This window comes from Ranitomeya variabilis, chromosome 2 (assembly GCF_051348905.1).
Source record: "Ranitomeya variabilis isolate aRanVar5 chromosome 2, aRanVar5.hap1, whole genome shotgun sequence".
NCBI lineage: Eukaryota > Metazoa > Chordata > Amphibia > Anura > Dendrobatidae > Ranitomeya > Ranitomeya variabilis.
The window spans coordinates 338,224,845-338,242,150 of NC_135233.1; the positions used below are offsets into that span (position 1 = coordinate 338,224,845).

Sequence of the window (17,306 nt, forward strand, 5' to 3'; positions counted from 1 at the left end):
CACAAAACTTTATTATATAAGGATCTCTCTAATTATATGTGTTTAATTGGCCATTATCAGCATCACTTCACTTCAGTTTTGCATAATGATGATATAGATGATACAGATTGTGGAAGGGTTACACATAAAACGCTATTGAGAAATCATGGTAAGAAAATGACTCACCTTCTTAATTACAATGTGCGGCCACTAACACCTCCCTTCTCTCAATTACAAAAGTTACAAGGTACAGCCAAGTCACAACGCAAAGAATTAGACTGGAATAACATCATGGGGATTTTACCTTTACCGAGATTTCTGAGATGTTCCAAGAAAAAATCTGTAGATATAACTGTAAGTAATTATTTTTCTATTCATTTTCTCTTTTTTTATTTCTTTCCTTAATTTAAAATAGCAAAAAAAATTAAAATGCGTAATTATCGATGATCGTTGTGTGAATTGCATTCCACTGTATTTTCCCTTAATTTTCCGTAATATTTTTTGATCATTGTCGACTACATGACAAGTATTCACTTACGTTAATTAACCCCAAATCTATATAATTTCCATGTTCGATGAAGACCGAAGTCGATGAAACTGCCAATAATGGAGAACCAGAACGGGAATTGTGGGCCAATAAAGCCGACTATCTGCTGTCTATGGTGGGATATGGAGTGGGACTTGGCAACGTCTGGAGATTCCCATATCTTTGTTTTAAACATGGAGGAGGTAAATTATCATGTAAAAAATATATATTATGTCTTACAAAGCTAAAAAAAAATGTGTCTAGACTGTGAAAATGCACTTTTACAAACATTTCTGAAAAAAAAAATCACAAAAACAAAACAGAAAAATTTCTTACGCAGTGGTCGCACAGTTTCTTGCAATTTTTCAAAAACTGCCCAATCTGTTGATGGCATGTCCTTGATATTTACCACAGATTTTACCCATGTTATTGACGGAAATTGAAAATTTGCACACGTAACACATTAGTGGAAATTTGTAGGCTGGTTCTTTAGCATAATATACACTCACTGGCCACTTTATTAGGTACACCTGTCCAACTTCTTGTTAACACTTAATTTCTAATCAGCCAATCACATGGCGGCAACTCAGTGCATTTAGGCATGTAGACATGGTCAAGACAATCTCCTGCAGTTCAAACCGAGCATCAGTATGGGGAAGAAAGGTGATTTGAGTGCCTTTGAACGTGGCATGGTTGTTGGTGCCAGAAGGGCTGGTCTGAGTATTTCAGAAACTGCTGATCTACTGGGATTTTCACGCACAACCATCTCTAGGGTTTACAGAGAATGGTCCGAAAAAGAAAAAAAATCCAGTGAGCGGCAGTTCTGTGGGCGGAAATGCCTTGTTGATGCCTGAGGTCAGAGGAGAATGGGCAGACTGGTTCGAGCTGATAGAAAGGCAACAGTGACTCAAATCGCCACCCGTTACAACCAAGGTAGGCCTAAGAGCATCTCTGAATGCACAGTGCGTCGAACTTTGAGGCAGATGGGCTACAGCAGCAGAAGACCACACCGGGTACCACTCCTTTCAGCTAAGAACAGGAAACTGAGGCTACAATTTGTACAAGCTCATCGAAATTGGACAGTAGAAGATTGGAAAAACGTTGCTTGGTCTGATGAGTCTCGATTTCTGCTGCGACATTCGGATGGTAGGGTCAGAATTTGGCGTAAACAACATGAAAGCATGGATCCATCCTGCCTTGTATGGAGCATCTTTGGGATGTGCAGCCGACAAATCTGCGGCAACTGTGTGATGCCATCATGTCAATATGGACCAAAATCTCTGAGCAATGCTTCCAGCACCTTGTTGAATCTATGCCACGAAGAATTGAGGCAGTTCTGAAGGCAAAAGGGGGTCCAACCCGTTACTAGCATGGTGTACCTAATAAAGTGGCCGGTGAGTGTATGTGACCTCGGTTGTAAGCTTATGTTAATAGTTGTGCGCATGACTAAGTGTAAAATGATGTGACTGTGCATAATATGGCAGCATTCTTTACATAGAGATGATATAGGGACATTGTGTGTATGGTAACATTATGTGTACAGTACGTGGCACTATTCTTTGTGCTACATTTCAGTAACATGTACATGCACGGTATACAGTGATGTATACAGATTATGGTGGCATAAAAAAGTATATTGTGGTCATTATATAGTGCCATTAATTACATGTACCAGGGTCCATGACCTTCAGCAATTTTGGGGTCCCCCTAGCCATAGGGCATCACTATAAATACTGGAGGAGAACTGAACCATGTTCCTTTACACTCCACTATATAGGAGGATCAGCCTCTGTATATATGTATGCTGTCTTTGAAGGTAATATAGAGAGGTGTGAATACAGAGATAATTTTGTGAACCGTATGGAGATATGCACAGGCATTTTGACAGAGTTGACAACCGTCCAGAAAATCCAGGACAGTCCTTAAAAGTAGAGCACCATCAAAAAGTGTAAGGCATCTGTGATCTTTTTGATTTGAAGCAATTTATTACGATTATTGTGACCGTAATTATCATCATTTTACAGTTTTCAGTGAATATAACTAATGTCTTCATATCAGAATTATGGGCTGTAGACATGTGTCACTTACAATCATAATGACCTATTACGGTTTTCCAATGTGTCCGTAAAAGATATTGTCTGTCTGTCTGTGATTTTTTGATAAGCTGTCCAGAAAAAGATAAAAACTCAAATGGGCAACCCTGCCAGGACTTCTTTTGTTAATGTCAAAATAACTGAACCTAGTTATATAAAGAAAGAAAAAAAAAAAAAAATATATATATATATATATATATATATATATATATATATATATATGCAGATCACATCCCAAAATTTAGAATTCACCTGTTTATATTATCTTATGTTATACGCAAAACGTCCAAAAAACCCAGCCAAATGGTAAGAAGTGCCTTGTAAGCCTAGCCTATGTTTAGATGTACTGAAGAGCATTAGGCACTCCATATAATGCCAACATATATTGAAGATATTCATCCCCCAGAATCCCTCCTCCATCAGAAATTCTGTACATTTTGTGCCTATATAAAACAATCATGCAGGCTTGGACTGGCCAACTAGAGACTGGGAGAATCCTCCGGTGGGCCGCTGTGCAGGAGTGGCCACCACCTTATATGAGCAGTACTCATATACTTGCCATGTCTTCTCTATTTCAGGCGCCTTCCTAATCCCATATGTAATTATGCTGGCACTCGCAGGGTTACCCCTGTTCTTTTTGGAATGTTCAATTGGACAGTTTGGCAGTCTGGGTCCTATTGCAATATGGAGGATGGTGCCACTATTTCAAGGTACGAAGATCAGAGTATATTCTTGTTGATGGTTATAGAAAAAGTTTTGCAGATGACTGCAAATTATGATGAAGGCGACAGAAATACAAAACGGATCTGCTCCCTTGGAACAATGTATAGCAAAAATTGGTGTGGTGAAGGATTAGGCATTAAATCGATCTAATTTTAAATACTTAAAAAATGTTGAAAATATTATTGGATGTCTCCTTATGCTGGGCAAATATATGTCCACATATCCTTTTTTTCCCACTATATGTGAAAGCATAGTCCACTTCTTTTTTACCATTATTGAGGGGACCCACCTGTGCGGAGCTTGTTTTTTTTTCTCTATTTATTATTATTACTAGATGGTGGCCCGATTCTAACGCATCGGGTATTCTAGAATATGTATGTATATATGTACGTCGCGCTGAGAGTGGGGGCTAAATTCAGCGCCAATATCGCTGATTGGTCGCACCCAGCAGGCCGATCAGCGAAGCGTGGTTCAAATCTGGCGCCAATTCGCGTCCGGACTGCGCCTGTCGCTGATTGGTCACAGCCGACCTGGCACGACCAATGACCGAAGTGGTTCAAATCTGGCGCCAATTCGCGTCCGGACTGCGCCTGTCGCTGATTGGTCACGGCCGGCCGGGCACAACCAATGACCGAAGTGGTGTTTAAATACCGCACCAATATCGCTGATTGGTCACGGCCGGCCGTGAGCTACCAATCACTGAAGCGGTGTTTAAATGCCGTGCCAATATCGCTGATTGGTTGTGGCTGGCCGGGCGCAACCAATCAGTGAAGTGTGGTTTAAATCCCGCGTCAATTCATGGCTGGACTGCGTATGTCACTGATTGGTCGCAGGATGTCGGGGGTTCGGGGCGCTGGATGTAGTACAACCACGTAGTATATAGCATCCACATAGTATATAGCAGCCACGTAGTATATAGCAGCCACATAGTATACAGCACAGCCATGTAGTATATAGCAGCCACATAGTATATAGTAGCCACATAGTATACAGCACAGCCACGTAGTATATAGCAGCCACATAGTATATAGCAGCCACATAGTATACAGCACAGCCATGTAGTATATAGCAGCCACATAGTATATAGCAGCCACGTAGTATATAGCAGCCACATAGTATACAGCACAGCCATGTAGTATATAGCAGCCACATAGTATATAGCAGCCACATAGTATACAGCACAGCCACGTAGTATATAGCAGCCACATAGTATATAGCAGCCACATAGTATACAGCACAGCCATGTAGTATATAGCAGCCACATAGTATATAGCAGCCACATAGTATACAGCACAGCCACGTAGTATATAGCAGCCACGTAGTATATAGCACAGTTCATAGTATATAGCACAGCCACGTAGTATATAGCACACCCAGGTAGTATATAGCACAGGCACGTAGTATATAGCAGCCACATAGTATATAGCAGCCACGTAGTATATAGCAGCCACGTAGCATATAGCACAGCCACGTAGCATATAGCACAGCCACGTAGTATATAGCAGCCACGTAGTATGTAGCAGCCATATATTAGAAAGCAGCCACATAGTATATAGCACCGCCACGTGGTATATAGCAGCCATGTAGTATATAGCAGCCACATAGTATATAGCAGCGACGTAGCGTATAACAGCCCACGCAGTAAATGACACAACCCACACAGTATATATAACACTGCCCACGTAGTATATATCAGTCACGCAGTATATAACATAGCCCACGTAGTATACAGCAGTGTGGGCACCATATCTCTGTTAAAAAAAAGAATAAAAAAAAAAAATAGTTATATACTCACCCTCCGGCATCCACCGATGTGCGCGAGCGGCGAGGCTGCCGCCAGCTTCCGTTCCCAGAGATGCATTGCGAAATTACTCAGATGACTTAGCAGTCTCGCGAGGCCGCGACCAATCAGCGACTTGGGATTTCCGTGACAGACAGACTGACAACCAGACAGACAGACAAACAGACGGAAGTGACCCTTAGACGATTATATATATATATAGATTATTTATTTATATAGCACTATTGATTCCATGGTGCTGTACATGAGAAGGGGTTACATACAAATTACAAATATCACTTACAGTAAGCAAACTAACAATTACAGACTGATACAGAGGAGAGAGGACCCTGCCCTTGCGGGCTTACAGTCTACAGGTTGAGGGTTGCAGGAGCTCTGGTGTTGGTGAGGCGGTAGCTCCGTTAGTGGTGAGGAGGCAGAGGTCAGTGCAGGCTGTAGGCTTTCCTGAAAGGTGGGTTTTCCGGTTTCGTCTGAAGGATCTGAATGTGGTTGATAGTCGTGTTGGGGCAAAGAATCCCAGAGGATGGGGGATATTCGGGAGAAGTCTTGGAGGTGGTTGGGTGAGGAGCGAATAAGTGTGGAGGAGAGAAGGAGGTCTTGGGAGGACTGGAGATTACGTGAGGGAAGATATCAGGGGATTAGTTCAGAGATCAGTATTAGTAATCAGTAGGTCAGTATTAGTAACTTGAACTGGATACGCTGAGGGAATGGGAGCCAGTGAAGAGATTTGCAGAGGGGGGAAGCGGAGGAGTAGCAAGGAGAGAGATGAATTAGTCGGGCAGCGGAGTTAAGGATGGACTAGAGAGGTGCAAGGGTGTTAGCAGGGAGGCCACAGAAAAGGATGTTGCAGTAGTCGAGGCGGGAGATGATGAGGGCACGCACAAGCATTTTAGTGGATTGACGGTTGAGGAAATGACGGATTCTGGAGATATTTTTGATATTTATACAATATCTTTAGATTTTGGGTCATTTGTCTTGCTTTCCTTTGCTACCTGCCATTTATTTTGTACTTTAGCTGATTCAATTCCTTTTTTTTTTTACAATCTATTTAGCTCTATGTAGATTTTGTAGCATTTAAAGTCTACAGATGACCCCTCAGATTTGTATATTCTAAATGCCTTTTTTCTCAATAATAGTGTTTCTAATGGATAGTAGGTACTAGCCATGTGGGGTAAAATTTTTGTCATTTAAACTCATACCTTTAATTGTAATCCTGTATGTGATGATAATAAGACTATTGAAAAGTGATCTGCACAGAATGGGAAGTGTCAGTCTGCTATGAAGCTCAGAGTGAAAACTGCAAGATTTCAGGATTTTTTGTAATATACAGTAAAATCACCAAAAAGTATTTACAAATGTTTTGAACAGAAAAACATTAGTTAAAGGAAGCCTGAGGGTACATTCATGCCTCCTGAAACATTGTCGGCCTTTTTTCTATTAATACAACAGCGTTTCAGAGAACATATCCTTTGAAAATCCGGCTGGGGACTAAATCCAAAGTCGACTTCTTCCTCTTCTGTTCCTCTGGACAGGCCTCTCCTTGTCTGTGTGTATAGAGTAAGACGTGTGAGGTTGGGCTAAGCCATTTGGGATCTGTGTCAGACTAGTTATCTGATACACACAGGCTCCAATTCATCAAGACTGGCGATGTTCACGTACAATAAGTCTTGGCGATTGGGCTTGAAGAAGTCAGACATACCTGATTCATTACGAGACGCATGCCTCTTAATCAAATCGGAACATTTGACAATTGCTGTGAACCTCCATGCGCCTTGCCACAAATGTTGCTCCAGTCAAGGATTGGAGTAAGATTTTTGGCATAACGAACATCACAGCTTGTCATGAAAGTTGTGAGAAACTGTCCCAAAAATGCCAAAAGTTGCTACATTTTTGCGTAACTCTTCAGTGCACAAAAATGTTGCATCTTTTTAAAGCAATGTATGACAGAATTCAGGCCTAGTTGCTTTGCTGAATCAGGGCCATAGTCTCCAGCTGGCTTTTTAAAGTATATTTTCTCTAAAAAACAGACAGCTTTCAATCGCACAGCCAGTGTCTGATTCGTGCCGGTTGTGGTTTGGATCGCATAAATCATATGAAGGGTTCCATAAACACTTTGTTATTTGCTGATGATACATTCCCTTTAAATGTTTTGTTCATCTCTTAGGACCATTTATAATTTTACTGATGAAGGGGTCTCTGTGCTCTAAAATCTGACAAATACAATTTTTCTTGTTAGCCAATAAAGAGGTCATTCCTAGAATACTTTTACTTATTTTGACGCAAATGTATTTAACACGACATACTGTACACTGTTTTGAAGCACAAATTTTGAAATATTATTGTCGTAAAGTACAGTATGTGCAGGGATAGACCTAACAAACGAAAGAGAACCCAGAGGCAAGCATTTTATGTCATTTTTGCCCACATTCTTTGAAATGCAGTGACATTGAATTGACGTTCCAGTTGATATGGAAGTATTTTACCAACTAACAGAAATAAATGAATGACAAATTAATTAAGACATTTTTGTGCCCTATGGTTGGAGACATTGTTCACTTAAAGATCATATTGCGATTATATATATATATATATATATATATATATATATATAATATATATATATATATATATATATATATATATATATATATATATATATATATATATATATATATATATATATATATATAGTATATGTGCGCAAACAAAAATCCCAAACAATAGTTTTAGAGGGATGGTGGGGTATAGACATGAATATTCATAAAATAAAATATTTTATTGTTTTATTGTAATTATTTAAAAAGATTTACATTAAAAAATTTAAAAACAAGGATTAGAATGAGGTAGCAAGGTACAAATTAGCAGAAAAGCCAGGGGCTTAGAAGCACTGAAAGAACAGTGCCTACAGACCAACAGGGCACTGCAAGGCAATCATTGTGTACCCGGCTTGATTCACGGCAGCTACCACCCCAACAGCTCCATTTCTCCAAAGCAGGCTTCTTCCAATGGGGGCATGTGTGTGTATATAAAATACATATTTTTTTTTTAATTATTTTTACTCAAAGCTTTTTAAGCTCATATTTTACTGTAGGAAAACTCCAGATGTTCTGAAAACATAATAGAAATAAAGCACTAGACTGTGGTAAATTCTATTACTACTGAATGTTAGGCCTGTTACTATACTTACTTTAAATCACCACTCCAGGTTTTTTTTTACTTCAGCGCTGGAGCGGTGCCACTAGTGTCTGTTCCCTGCTCCTACTGGAGCGGCCCCCAGACGCAGGGCAGTGGGGTACTCGGTACCGGGTCCCTCGGTCTCGGTTCTAGGGGTGTCACGGTGGCCCGACCCGGTCCGAGGCCCTGCTAAGGGGCGCCCAAATAAAGGTGTAGGTGAGAGTTTGTCAAGTGTTCGTGACGCCACCTGTGGTATTCGGTCAGGGTGACCGACGCTGCTAGGGGTCCGCTGGGGTGATGGAATGGCAGTTAGATGTTGTAACTTCCCACAGGTGAAGTATGTCCCCAGGGCTTCCCTTGATGAGTAGATGATAATGTTGTAGGTCACAGTAAATGACGTGGACACAGGGTTGCAGTCTCTTTACCTTTTTACTGAAGGGTTCGGCATCCACAATCCAGAGCACTGCTAACAGGGCTGGCTGAGACCGGCCGATCCGAAGGCACATCCAGAGTTCCCTTTGCAGGTGGAAATCAGTAGCCTTCCTACTAGCACCTGTGTGTTGTAGTACCTCCCTGCTGAGCACCACGGGATAGTCCTCACAACTGTCGTGTATGTTTCTGTTCTTTCTCTCCGTCCCCCAGATGATATGGATAGGATGCACCCGTATGACGGGGTAGGCCTGGAGTTATTTTATAGGGACCCTAGAGACGCCCCTCTCCCACAATCGCCTCCGTTGTCTTCGTTAGGTGTAAAGGTGAGACAGCCAACCTAGAGTTAACTGCCCTGTTCTAGTTCAAAGTAATGCGTAGAGCCTATTACTTCCTCGGCGTTCCGGCCGCCGGCTACGCGCCTCAGAAGGATGTTGCCGATCTTGGGGCACGACTCCTCCTGGTTCTATCTCCTTTGTGCTGTGATCTCGTTTCTCACTTCTCCACAATATACTTCGCTTCGTGTCCTTTCTTAGGATGCCGCCGCAATGAGGTGCAGGCACGGCTCCGTAACGATCTGTCTCGTGCTAGGCCACTGTCAGGATCCCACCCCTGACAGGGACCTCCCAAGCAACTCTCTCTCACTAGATGTTACCTGGGCAGAACCCAGTCAGCTTCTCTCTAACTTCCTATCCGACTCCCAGTTTTACCAGAGTGTGAGGAGTGGCCTAATACATAGAACCTTTTGCTCCCCCTGGTGGCCGGAGTGTGAAGTGTAGTGTGTGACTGTGATACCTGGTCAGGTGAACTCCTTTAGTGCCATCAGACGTACCATCACTCCCCCTTGTGGAAGAGCGACATTACTGCAACGAAAAGGACTCTGGGGCGCTGCACTACTAATATACTTACCAGCCACAGTTTCCTCTCCAGTCCCACTCCACCTTCTTGTGACTGCAGTTCCTTATTGACTGGAAGTCAAAGGTTACGTTCACATGTTCTCAAAGTAAGTCCATGACCTCGTTCTGGACTCATTCTGGTTCTCAAAGACTAAAGGCAGATGCAGACAACTGTATTTTCGGTCCAAGTGTATGATCCCACAATACGTCATATCGCATTCAGACCAATTTTATTCTAGTGGGCAGTGCATGTCTCAGTCCCGCTGATCACTGTGTCCTGTGTCACAATGAGTGGCAGTTGTGATGCTAGTCACACTAAATGTGATGCTAGTCACTACTCACGGACTTACTGTGAGGCAGTAAGAGATTCGAGGCCAGTACCAATTTCATCATAGACAAAGGGAAATGATAAAAGCTATGTCAGGTAACAGTCCAAGGTCAGAGTATCAGGAAGGTGGCAGCTCCAGACAAAAAGGTAAGTCAAACGGATGGTCAAAGGTAAATCCAAAGTCGGCAACGGAGATCAAAATATAACACAGAGTACAGAGCAGACACACACACACACATCACTTGAGCAAAGCTAAGATTGGCAATGTCTGACAATTGTGAGAGTGCTATATAGCCATGTTATCATCCAGAAGAGATGAAACCTTGAGCAGTCCCACAGACCCAGCCCAATAGAATGACTTAGCTGTCATTAACTATACTCACATCTCTGCATCAGATTGGGTGGTAGAGCTGTCACTCACAATCCTGACAGCTCAGCAGGCCCTCATTTGCATAGTGTGGTAGAGCGGTCATTCATAGTGCCCATTAGACACCATGAGTGGTGGAATTGTGACAACAGCTCTGCCGTCCTATGGATTGCATGGGCATGCAGGACTGTCAGCATTGTGAGTGACAGCTCGGCTGTCCTATAGTATGCAGAGGCATGCTGGACTTTAAGTTTTGTGGATCAAATTTCCTTGCAGCCCTATTAGGCCGGACCTGCTGGAAATCCTCCATGTATTGCCTTTTCAGGGCAATTACTTGGCCATTTAGTTGGCTGGCTATACTGGGACTATTGTCAGTCATAGCTTTCAGCTCAGTGGTGTGTTTTATCTGTGCTTTGTGCTCTATACTCTGATATTCTGATCTTTGTTGCCGGACCTAGGATTTGCCTTTTGATTACCTATTTGTTTTACCCCTTTTAACTTTATGCACTCTGACCTTGGAATTCTGACCAAGGACTGTGACCTGACTACACCTTTGTTTCTCACCTCTGTTTATGACGTACCCACCTGGCTCTTGACCTCAGACTCCTTGACTTGACTAAAATGCGCGCTTGTCCTGCCTCCCGTGACGTCACGGCTTGTGATTGGTCGCGTCGCCCATGTGACCGCGACGCGACCAATCACAAAGCCGGAACGTAATTTTAAAATCCTGAAGGACCTGAAATTATGTCACGGCTTGCTGTGATTGGTCGCGTTGCGGCCATCATGGGCGGCACGCGACCAATCACAAGCCGGGACTTCACGTAAGGAAGGAAACGCGCGAATTTTAAGCAAACAACGCTGCCGGTTCCCTCGGTGAGGTCCAGGCTGCGTCGGAGAGGTGAGTATAGCAATATTTTTTATTTTAATTCTTTATTTTACACATTAATGTTGTTTCGATACCGATACCCGATACCACAAAAATATCGGATCTCGGTATCGGAATTCCGATACAGCAAATATCGGCCGATACCCGATACTTGCGGTATCGGAATGCTCAACACTAGTGGTAACAGGTTCCCTTTAAAGGAACATATTGTCTGAAAATGAATCTTTTTTTCAATTAATTTTTTATGGTTTTTTTGGGAGATTTCTTTATAATATTCTATATTCACCTACTGTATCCTCACCCATCCCTTGTAGATTGTGAGCCTTCGCTGGCAGGGTCCTCTCTCCTCCTGTACCAGTCGTGACTTGTATTGTTTAAGATTATTGTACTTATTTTTATTATGTATACCCCTCCTCACATGTAAAGCGCCATGGAATAAATGGTGCTATAATAAATAAATAATAATATTAGAATAGATCTTAAAACTTGATGTCTTGAAGTTTTCACTTTGGCCACTATACCTAACAATAGACTAACCATTCCTGTTCTATAAAGATATAGTTAAGTGTTACTATCACAGACAGGATTAACATTAAATGTAACACCCTCACTATAAAACTGAAGACAGATAACACAGGTTCACATGGCTATATTACATGGTGCTTATATGGGCCCGAATGCACTGACTGACCGCAGTTCTCCTGATCGAAACTTACAGCCTCATAGGCACATTTGAGGCTGTAATTTCGGGTTAGAAGATCCACGATCGGTTGGTATATTGTGGACAGTGAAATACAGCCATCTGAACCTTGCCTAACAGTTTTGAAGGTAGAAATTAGCACTGTAAAAAGTTGGTTCTCCAACCGATTCCTTCAGAAACTTTTAAATGTACTTTTCTACTTATTTTTCCAAGTATTGCATACAGGTCTCTAGCTGTATTGTAGTTAATAGTACATAACAGAACCACCATTTTCTGTCCATTGCAGGTATTGGCGTAACAATGGTTCTCATATCAGGGCTGGTAACGATATACTACAATGTTATTGTTGCCTACAGTCTATATTATTTATTTGCCTCATTTAATAGTTACTTGCCATGGTCGCAGTGTTTCTACTGGGCAGACAGTAAATGTCGTGATGGTATATCAGGTCAGTATATTTTCATTTTATACTTCTATAGAAAAAGTTTGACGAGACTTTTATTTCTTTGTTTAATAATTTTATCCAACATGGAAAGTTATGTCATTTTGCAATATTAGGGGATTTGTCTTCGTTGCTATAAAAATGTATGTACATGGCTCCCAAAACCCAGCTTTTCCCCAGTCTATATTCCTGCCGTTAGTTTCAGTGATATCAGAATACACTGCACTCATTTTGGAGTACGATGATGGCAGTGAAAAGGTCAGCTCTGCACCAGTCCCACTAACTCTGTGGATAAGTTAGTGCAGGAGATTGTTATGATGGGCACAACATGCAGAGGAGGAGATAGTACGTGCTGCCGACCATTCACTGCCAGCATCTGGACTCCAATTGAGCATGATCTGATATAAATGCAGCTGGAGACAGGAAAATAGACTGGAGAAAAGCAAGGGGTTGGAAGTCACTGACATAGAATATTTTTTGTCCAGAAAATAAAGACAAATTCGCCAATAAAGTACTGTAACTTGCAAAGTTTTGTAACTTAATAGACAAAATAATAAAAAAAAAATAAAGGTTAGTTACTTTTTTGGCATATTTTCTGTGGGCTTGTTATGGCATTGGAGGGGGATGTTGTGGGGAGTTGGTATATAAATAACAAAAAAACGGACTGTCACTTCCAAACATAAAAACTGGTGTGTACAGGTGCAAACTAAGGTCACTCTTAGTTTGCACAGTACACACCAGTTTTTGTTTGGAAGTGACAGTCCATTTTTTGTCATTGATATATTATTTCTCTGTCCGAGCACTCTGCACTCCAGCCTGTGGTGGTTTTAATTGCAGCAGGGAGGTAACTAACTACCAATAAATGCAGGCTTTAGCCTATGAGAGGAATCACATTAGATAGGTTCTCAGCAAACTGGAGATCAGCTTGTCATTGGCTGCTGGGTTTGTATGAATTGGGCTAATGTTAAGTTTCTCAATTTTTTCTTATTATCTAGAGCAATAATTCTATTCATATTTTTTATATTTCATATGTACATGCTATAGCACTAAAAAGTGCAACTTTATTTGTTTGTTGTGGGGAGTCGCGACATGGAGGCATTTTTTTGGAGAGTCCTTTGAGATGAACAGATGCATTATACTAACAGAACATGATCAGGAATTATATTATACATTAATACATCCAGACAGGATGAATCCAGCAGGAAATATCTGCAAAAAAAAAAATCTGCTCTCAATCCAAAGCGGCAAAATCTGCAACAAATTGTGCAGATTTTATTGCGAATTTTGTTGAGGAAATACAGCAGATTTGTACATCTGAATTTCCAGATAATCCGCTCCCCATGGATCCTTCCCTAATTTTCATTTTTGTTCTAGGTTTATGCAATGTGACATTGGACAATGCTACAGTAACAATGAATGTGACGTGGGTGAATGCCAATAACCTCACCTGCATTGCTGACAACGATACTGAACTTCCAAGCAAACAATACTGGGAGTAAGTATGGAAGTATAAATGTATTGGGAGGATGCATTCACACAGGGTGGTAATGGGGCATCAGCAAGCCATCAGGAACCACACCATGACGAAACGCCAAAAGCTTTACAACTGCAATAATGATGCATATACTGTATATTTATATGCTGCAGAAAAGCTCCATCCAAAAGTACTCGTACGTGGTTTTGTCACAGCGTAATTATATGGCACTCTACAGATTTACGTAAATCGGCGAGGGCTTATTTATCTGCTGTGCACATAAGCACCAATGATTTTGAAGTCAAATCAATTGCATTAAAAATAGTAAAAACACTAAGGTTTTTTTTTTCTTCGCTCTCCATTGCACCATTACTGGTCAGTGTAAATACACCTAAAAGTCATAACCTTCCGCAATGCTCTTAGCTAAAGATCCATTTAAGAGCTAGAACCAGAGGCGTAATGATCGCGGACACAGAGAGTTCGATGTCAATTGGGAACGTGCGTGAAGTGGGCCCGCCGACGCCAGTGGCTATTTCAGCTGAATGTGCATCCGAGGATCCAGATTCAGCTGAAATGTATGGCGGCACAGAGATTCACTTGCTCCTTGCACTGCACTGCAATAAACGCTGCCAGGCAGAGTCAGGAAGCTGATGGCGTGCAAGTCACTGGCAACGCATGGTAGTGGCATCTTGAGCTGCCCGTCACTGAAGTCAGGCTGCCAGCTTCTGCGCAAACTATAGAAGAGAGCATTGCACTTTGTGGGAGTGGGGAAAGTGAGGAGAATTTTTGTTTTTAGATTTGTTGGAGAAGAGCCGCAGAACAGGGACATTATTACTGGAAAGGGCCCAGAATGGAGGACATTCTACCAGGATGGGGAATATATATGTCATGATCCAGGACGGGGTTTTGTCTTTGTCCCGTCCTGGTCAGACAGGGGTTATTTGTTTTGGCCTCTCTCTGGCAGAGGGCGGCTATTTAGTTGTCAATTGATCTAGGTCTGCTGTCAGTTATACTCCTGTGTTGTGGATTCTGTTTGTGGGCTCCCTCTGGTGGTTACTGCTGGTACTGGGTGACTTTGGTGGGTTGCGGCCTTTGGTTTCCACCTGTCCATCAGAAGCTGGGTGGTTCCTTTTTTACCTGGCCTTTCTGTCATTCCCTTGCCGGCTATCAATGTATTCAGATGTGCTCTGTTTGGTTCCTGCCTACCTGCTCCCAGATCTTTCAGGATAAGCTAAGTGCTGATTTTCAGTTGTTGGTTTTTTTGTCCAGCTTGCTTATTATGTCTCTATGCTAGCTGGTAGCTCTAGTGGACTGAGGTTCTCCCCATGTGCCATGAGTTGGCACATGGGTTCTTGTAATCTCAGGATGGTTTTTTTGATTAGGGTTTTTTGCTGACCGCTCAGACCCCTTTTGTATCGTTCTGCTTTCTAGTTTACAGCGGGCCTCAATTTGCTGAACCTATATATATCATCTCTATGTGTGTGCCTTCCTCTCATTTCACCGTCAATACATGTGGGGGGCAACTATACCTTTTGGGGTTCATTCCTCTGGAGGCAAGTGAGGTCTTTATTTTCTCTGCAGTACTAGTTAGCTCTTAGGCTGGTGCGTGGCGTCTAGAACCAACGTAGGCACGCTCCCTGGCTATCTCTAGTTGCGTTTGTCAGGCGTAGGGCAGCGGTCAGCCCAGGTTCCATCACCCTAGAGCTCGTCCGATATTTTGTATTACTTTGCTTGTCCCTTGCTATCCCTAGCCATTGGGATTCATGACAGTATAGCCGGCACACAAAGTGTTAATTGTTTGGGCTGAAGCAGGAGTAAAAGAAGTGTTTAAGGGAAATTTTTTTTTTTTTTTTTCCTTCAGAGTTTTGCTGCCTAGCCCTTAATTGCTGTCTAGCTGCTTCTTACCTCCTCTTAACCCTTGAATGGCTCTGATATTAGCTGTTTAACATGGATGTCCAGAGTTTAGCTTCCAGCCTGAGTAATCTCGCGGCAAAAGTTCAAAACATACAGGATTTTGTTGTTCACACTTCCATGTCTGAACCTAGAATTCCTATTCCAGAGTTCTTTTCTGGAGATAGATCTACCTTCCTGAATTTCAGGAACAATTGTAAATTGTTTCTTTCTTTAAAATCTCGCTCCTCTGGAGACCCTGCTCAACAGGTTAAGATTGTAATATCTTTCCTGCGGGGCGACCGTCAGAGTTGGGCATTTGCATTGGCACCAGGGGATCCTGCATTGCTCAATGTGGATGCGTTTTTTCTGGCATTGGGATTGCTCTATGAGGAACCCAACCTGGAGATTCAGGCTGAAAAGGCTTTATTAGCCCTCTCTCAGGGGCATGATGAAGCGGAAATATATTGTCAAAAATTTCGGAAATGGTCGGTGCTTACTCAGTGGAATGAGTGCGCCCTGGCTGCAAACTTCAGAAATGGTCTTTCCGAGGCCATTAAGGATATTATGGTGGGGTTCCCTACGCCTACAGGTCTGAATGAGTCGATGGCTATGGCCATTCAGATTGATCGGCGTTTACGGGAGCGCAAACCCGTGCACCACTTGGCGGTGTCTTCTGAACAGGCACCTGAGACTATGCAATGTGATAGAATTCAGTCCAGAAGTGAACGGCAAAATTATAGGCGGAAAAATGGATTGTGTTTTTATTGTGGTGATTCAGCTCATGTTATATCAGCATGCTCTAAACGCACAAAAAGGGTTGATAAATCTTTTGCCATTGGTACTCTGCAGCCTAAGTTCATTTTGTCTGTGACTCTGATTTTTTCACTGTCTTCCATTTCCGTCGATGCCTATGTGGATTCAGGCGCTGCCCTGAGTCTTATGGATTGGTCATTTGCTAAACGCTGCGGTTTTAGTCTGGAGCCTCTGGAAGTTCCTATCCCTCTGAAGGGAATTGACTCTACACCATTGGCTATGAATAAGCCGCAGTATTGGACACAAGTGACCATGCGCATGACTCCCGTTCATCAGGAGGTGATTCGCTTCCTTGTACTGTATAATTTACATGATGTACTAGTGCTTGGTCTGCCATGGTTACAAACTCATAATCCTGTCCTGGACTGGAAAACAATGTCTGTGTTAAGCTGGGGATGTCAGGGGGTTCATGATGATGCACCTCCGATTTCAATCGCTTCATCTACTCCTTCTGAGATCCCTGCGTTTTTGTCTGACTATAGGGATGTTTTTGAGGAGCCTAAGCTCAATTCGCTCCCTCCTCATAGAGAGTGTGACTGTGCTATAGAATTGATTCCTGGCAGTAAGTTCCCTAAGGGTCGTTTATTTAATCTGTCACTGCCAGAGCATACTGCTATGCGGAATTATATTAAGGAGTCCTTGGAAAAGGGACATATTCGTCCATCTTCGTCCCCTCTGGGAGCAGGTTTTTTTTTCGTGGCCAAAAAAGATGGTTCCCTGAGGCCTTGTATAGATTATCACCTTCTGAATAAGATTACAGTCAAATATCAGTATCCACTGCC

The 17,306-nt window shown here is 42.3% G+C and overlaps 1 protein-coding gene across 1 annotated transcript in view; it reads left to right on the forward strand.

Moving 5' to 3' along the window:
* The first annotated feature begins 235 nt into the window (after nt 1-235).
* LOC143805752 (sodium- and chloride-dependent neutral and basic amino acid transporter B(0+)-like) overlaps nt 236-17,306 on the forward strand; it is a 59,174-nt gene continuing 42,103 nt past the window's right edge. Inside the window, exons 1-5 of the mRNA XM_077285371.1 lie at nt 236-333; nt 561-708; nt 3,177-3,308; nt 12,189-12,350; nt 13,719-13,839. Coding sequence (XP_077141486.1) covers nt 271-333; nt 561-708; nt 3,177-3,308; nt 12,189-12,350; nt 13,719-13,839 — 626 coding nt within the window. The 5' untranslated portion in view covers nt 236-270. The remainder of the gene's footprint in view (nt 334-560; nt 709-3,176; nt 3,309-12,188; nt 12,351-13,718; nt 13,840-17,306) is intronic.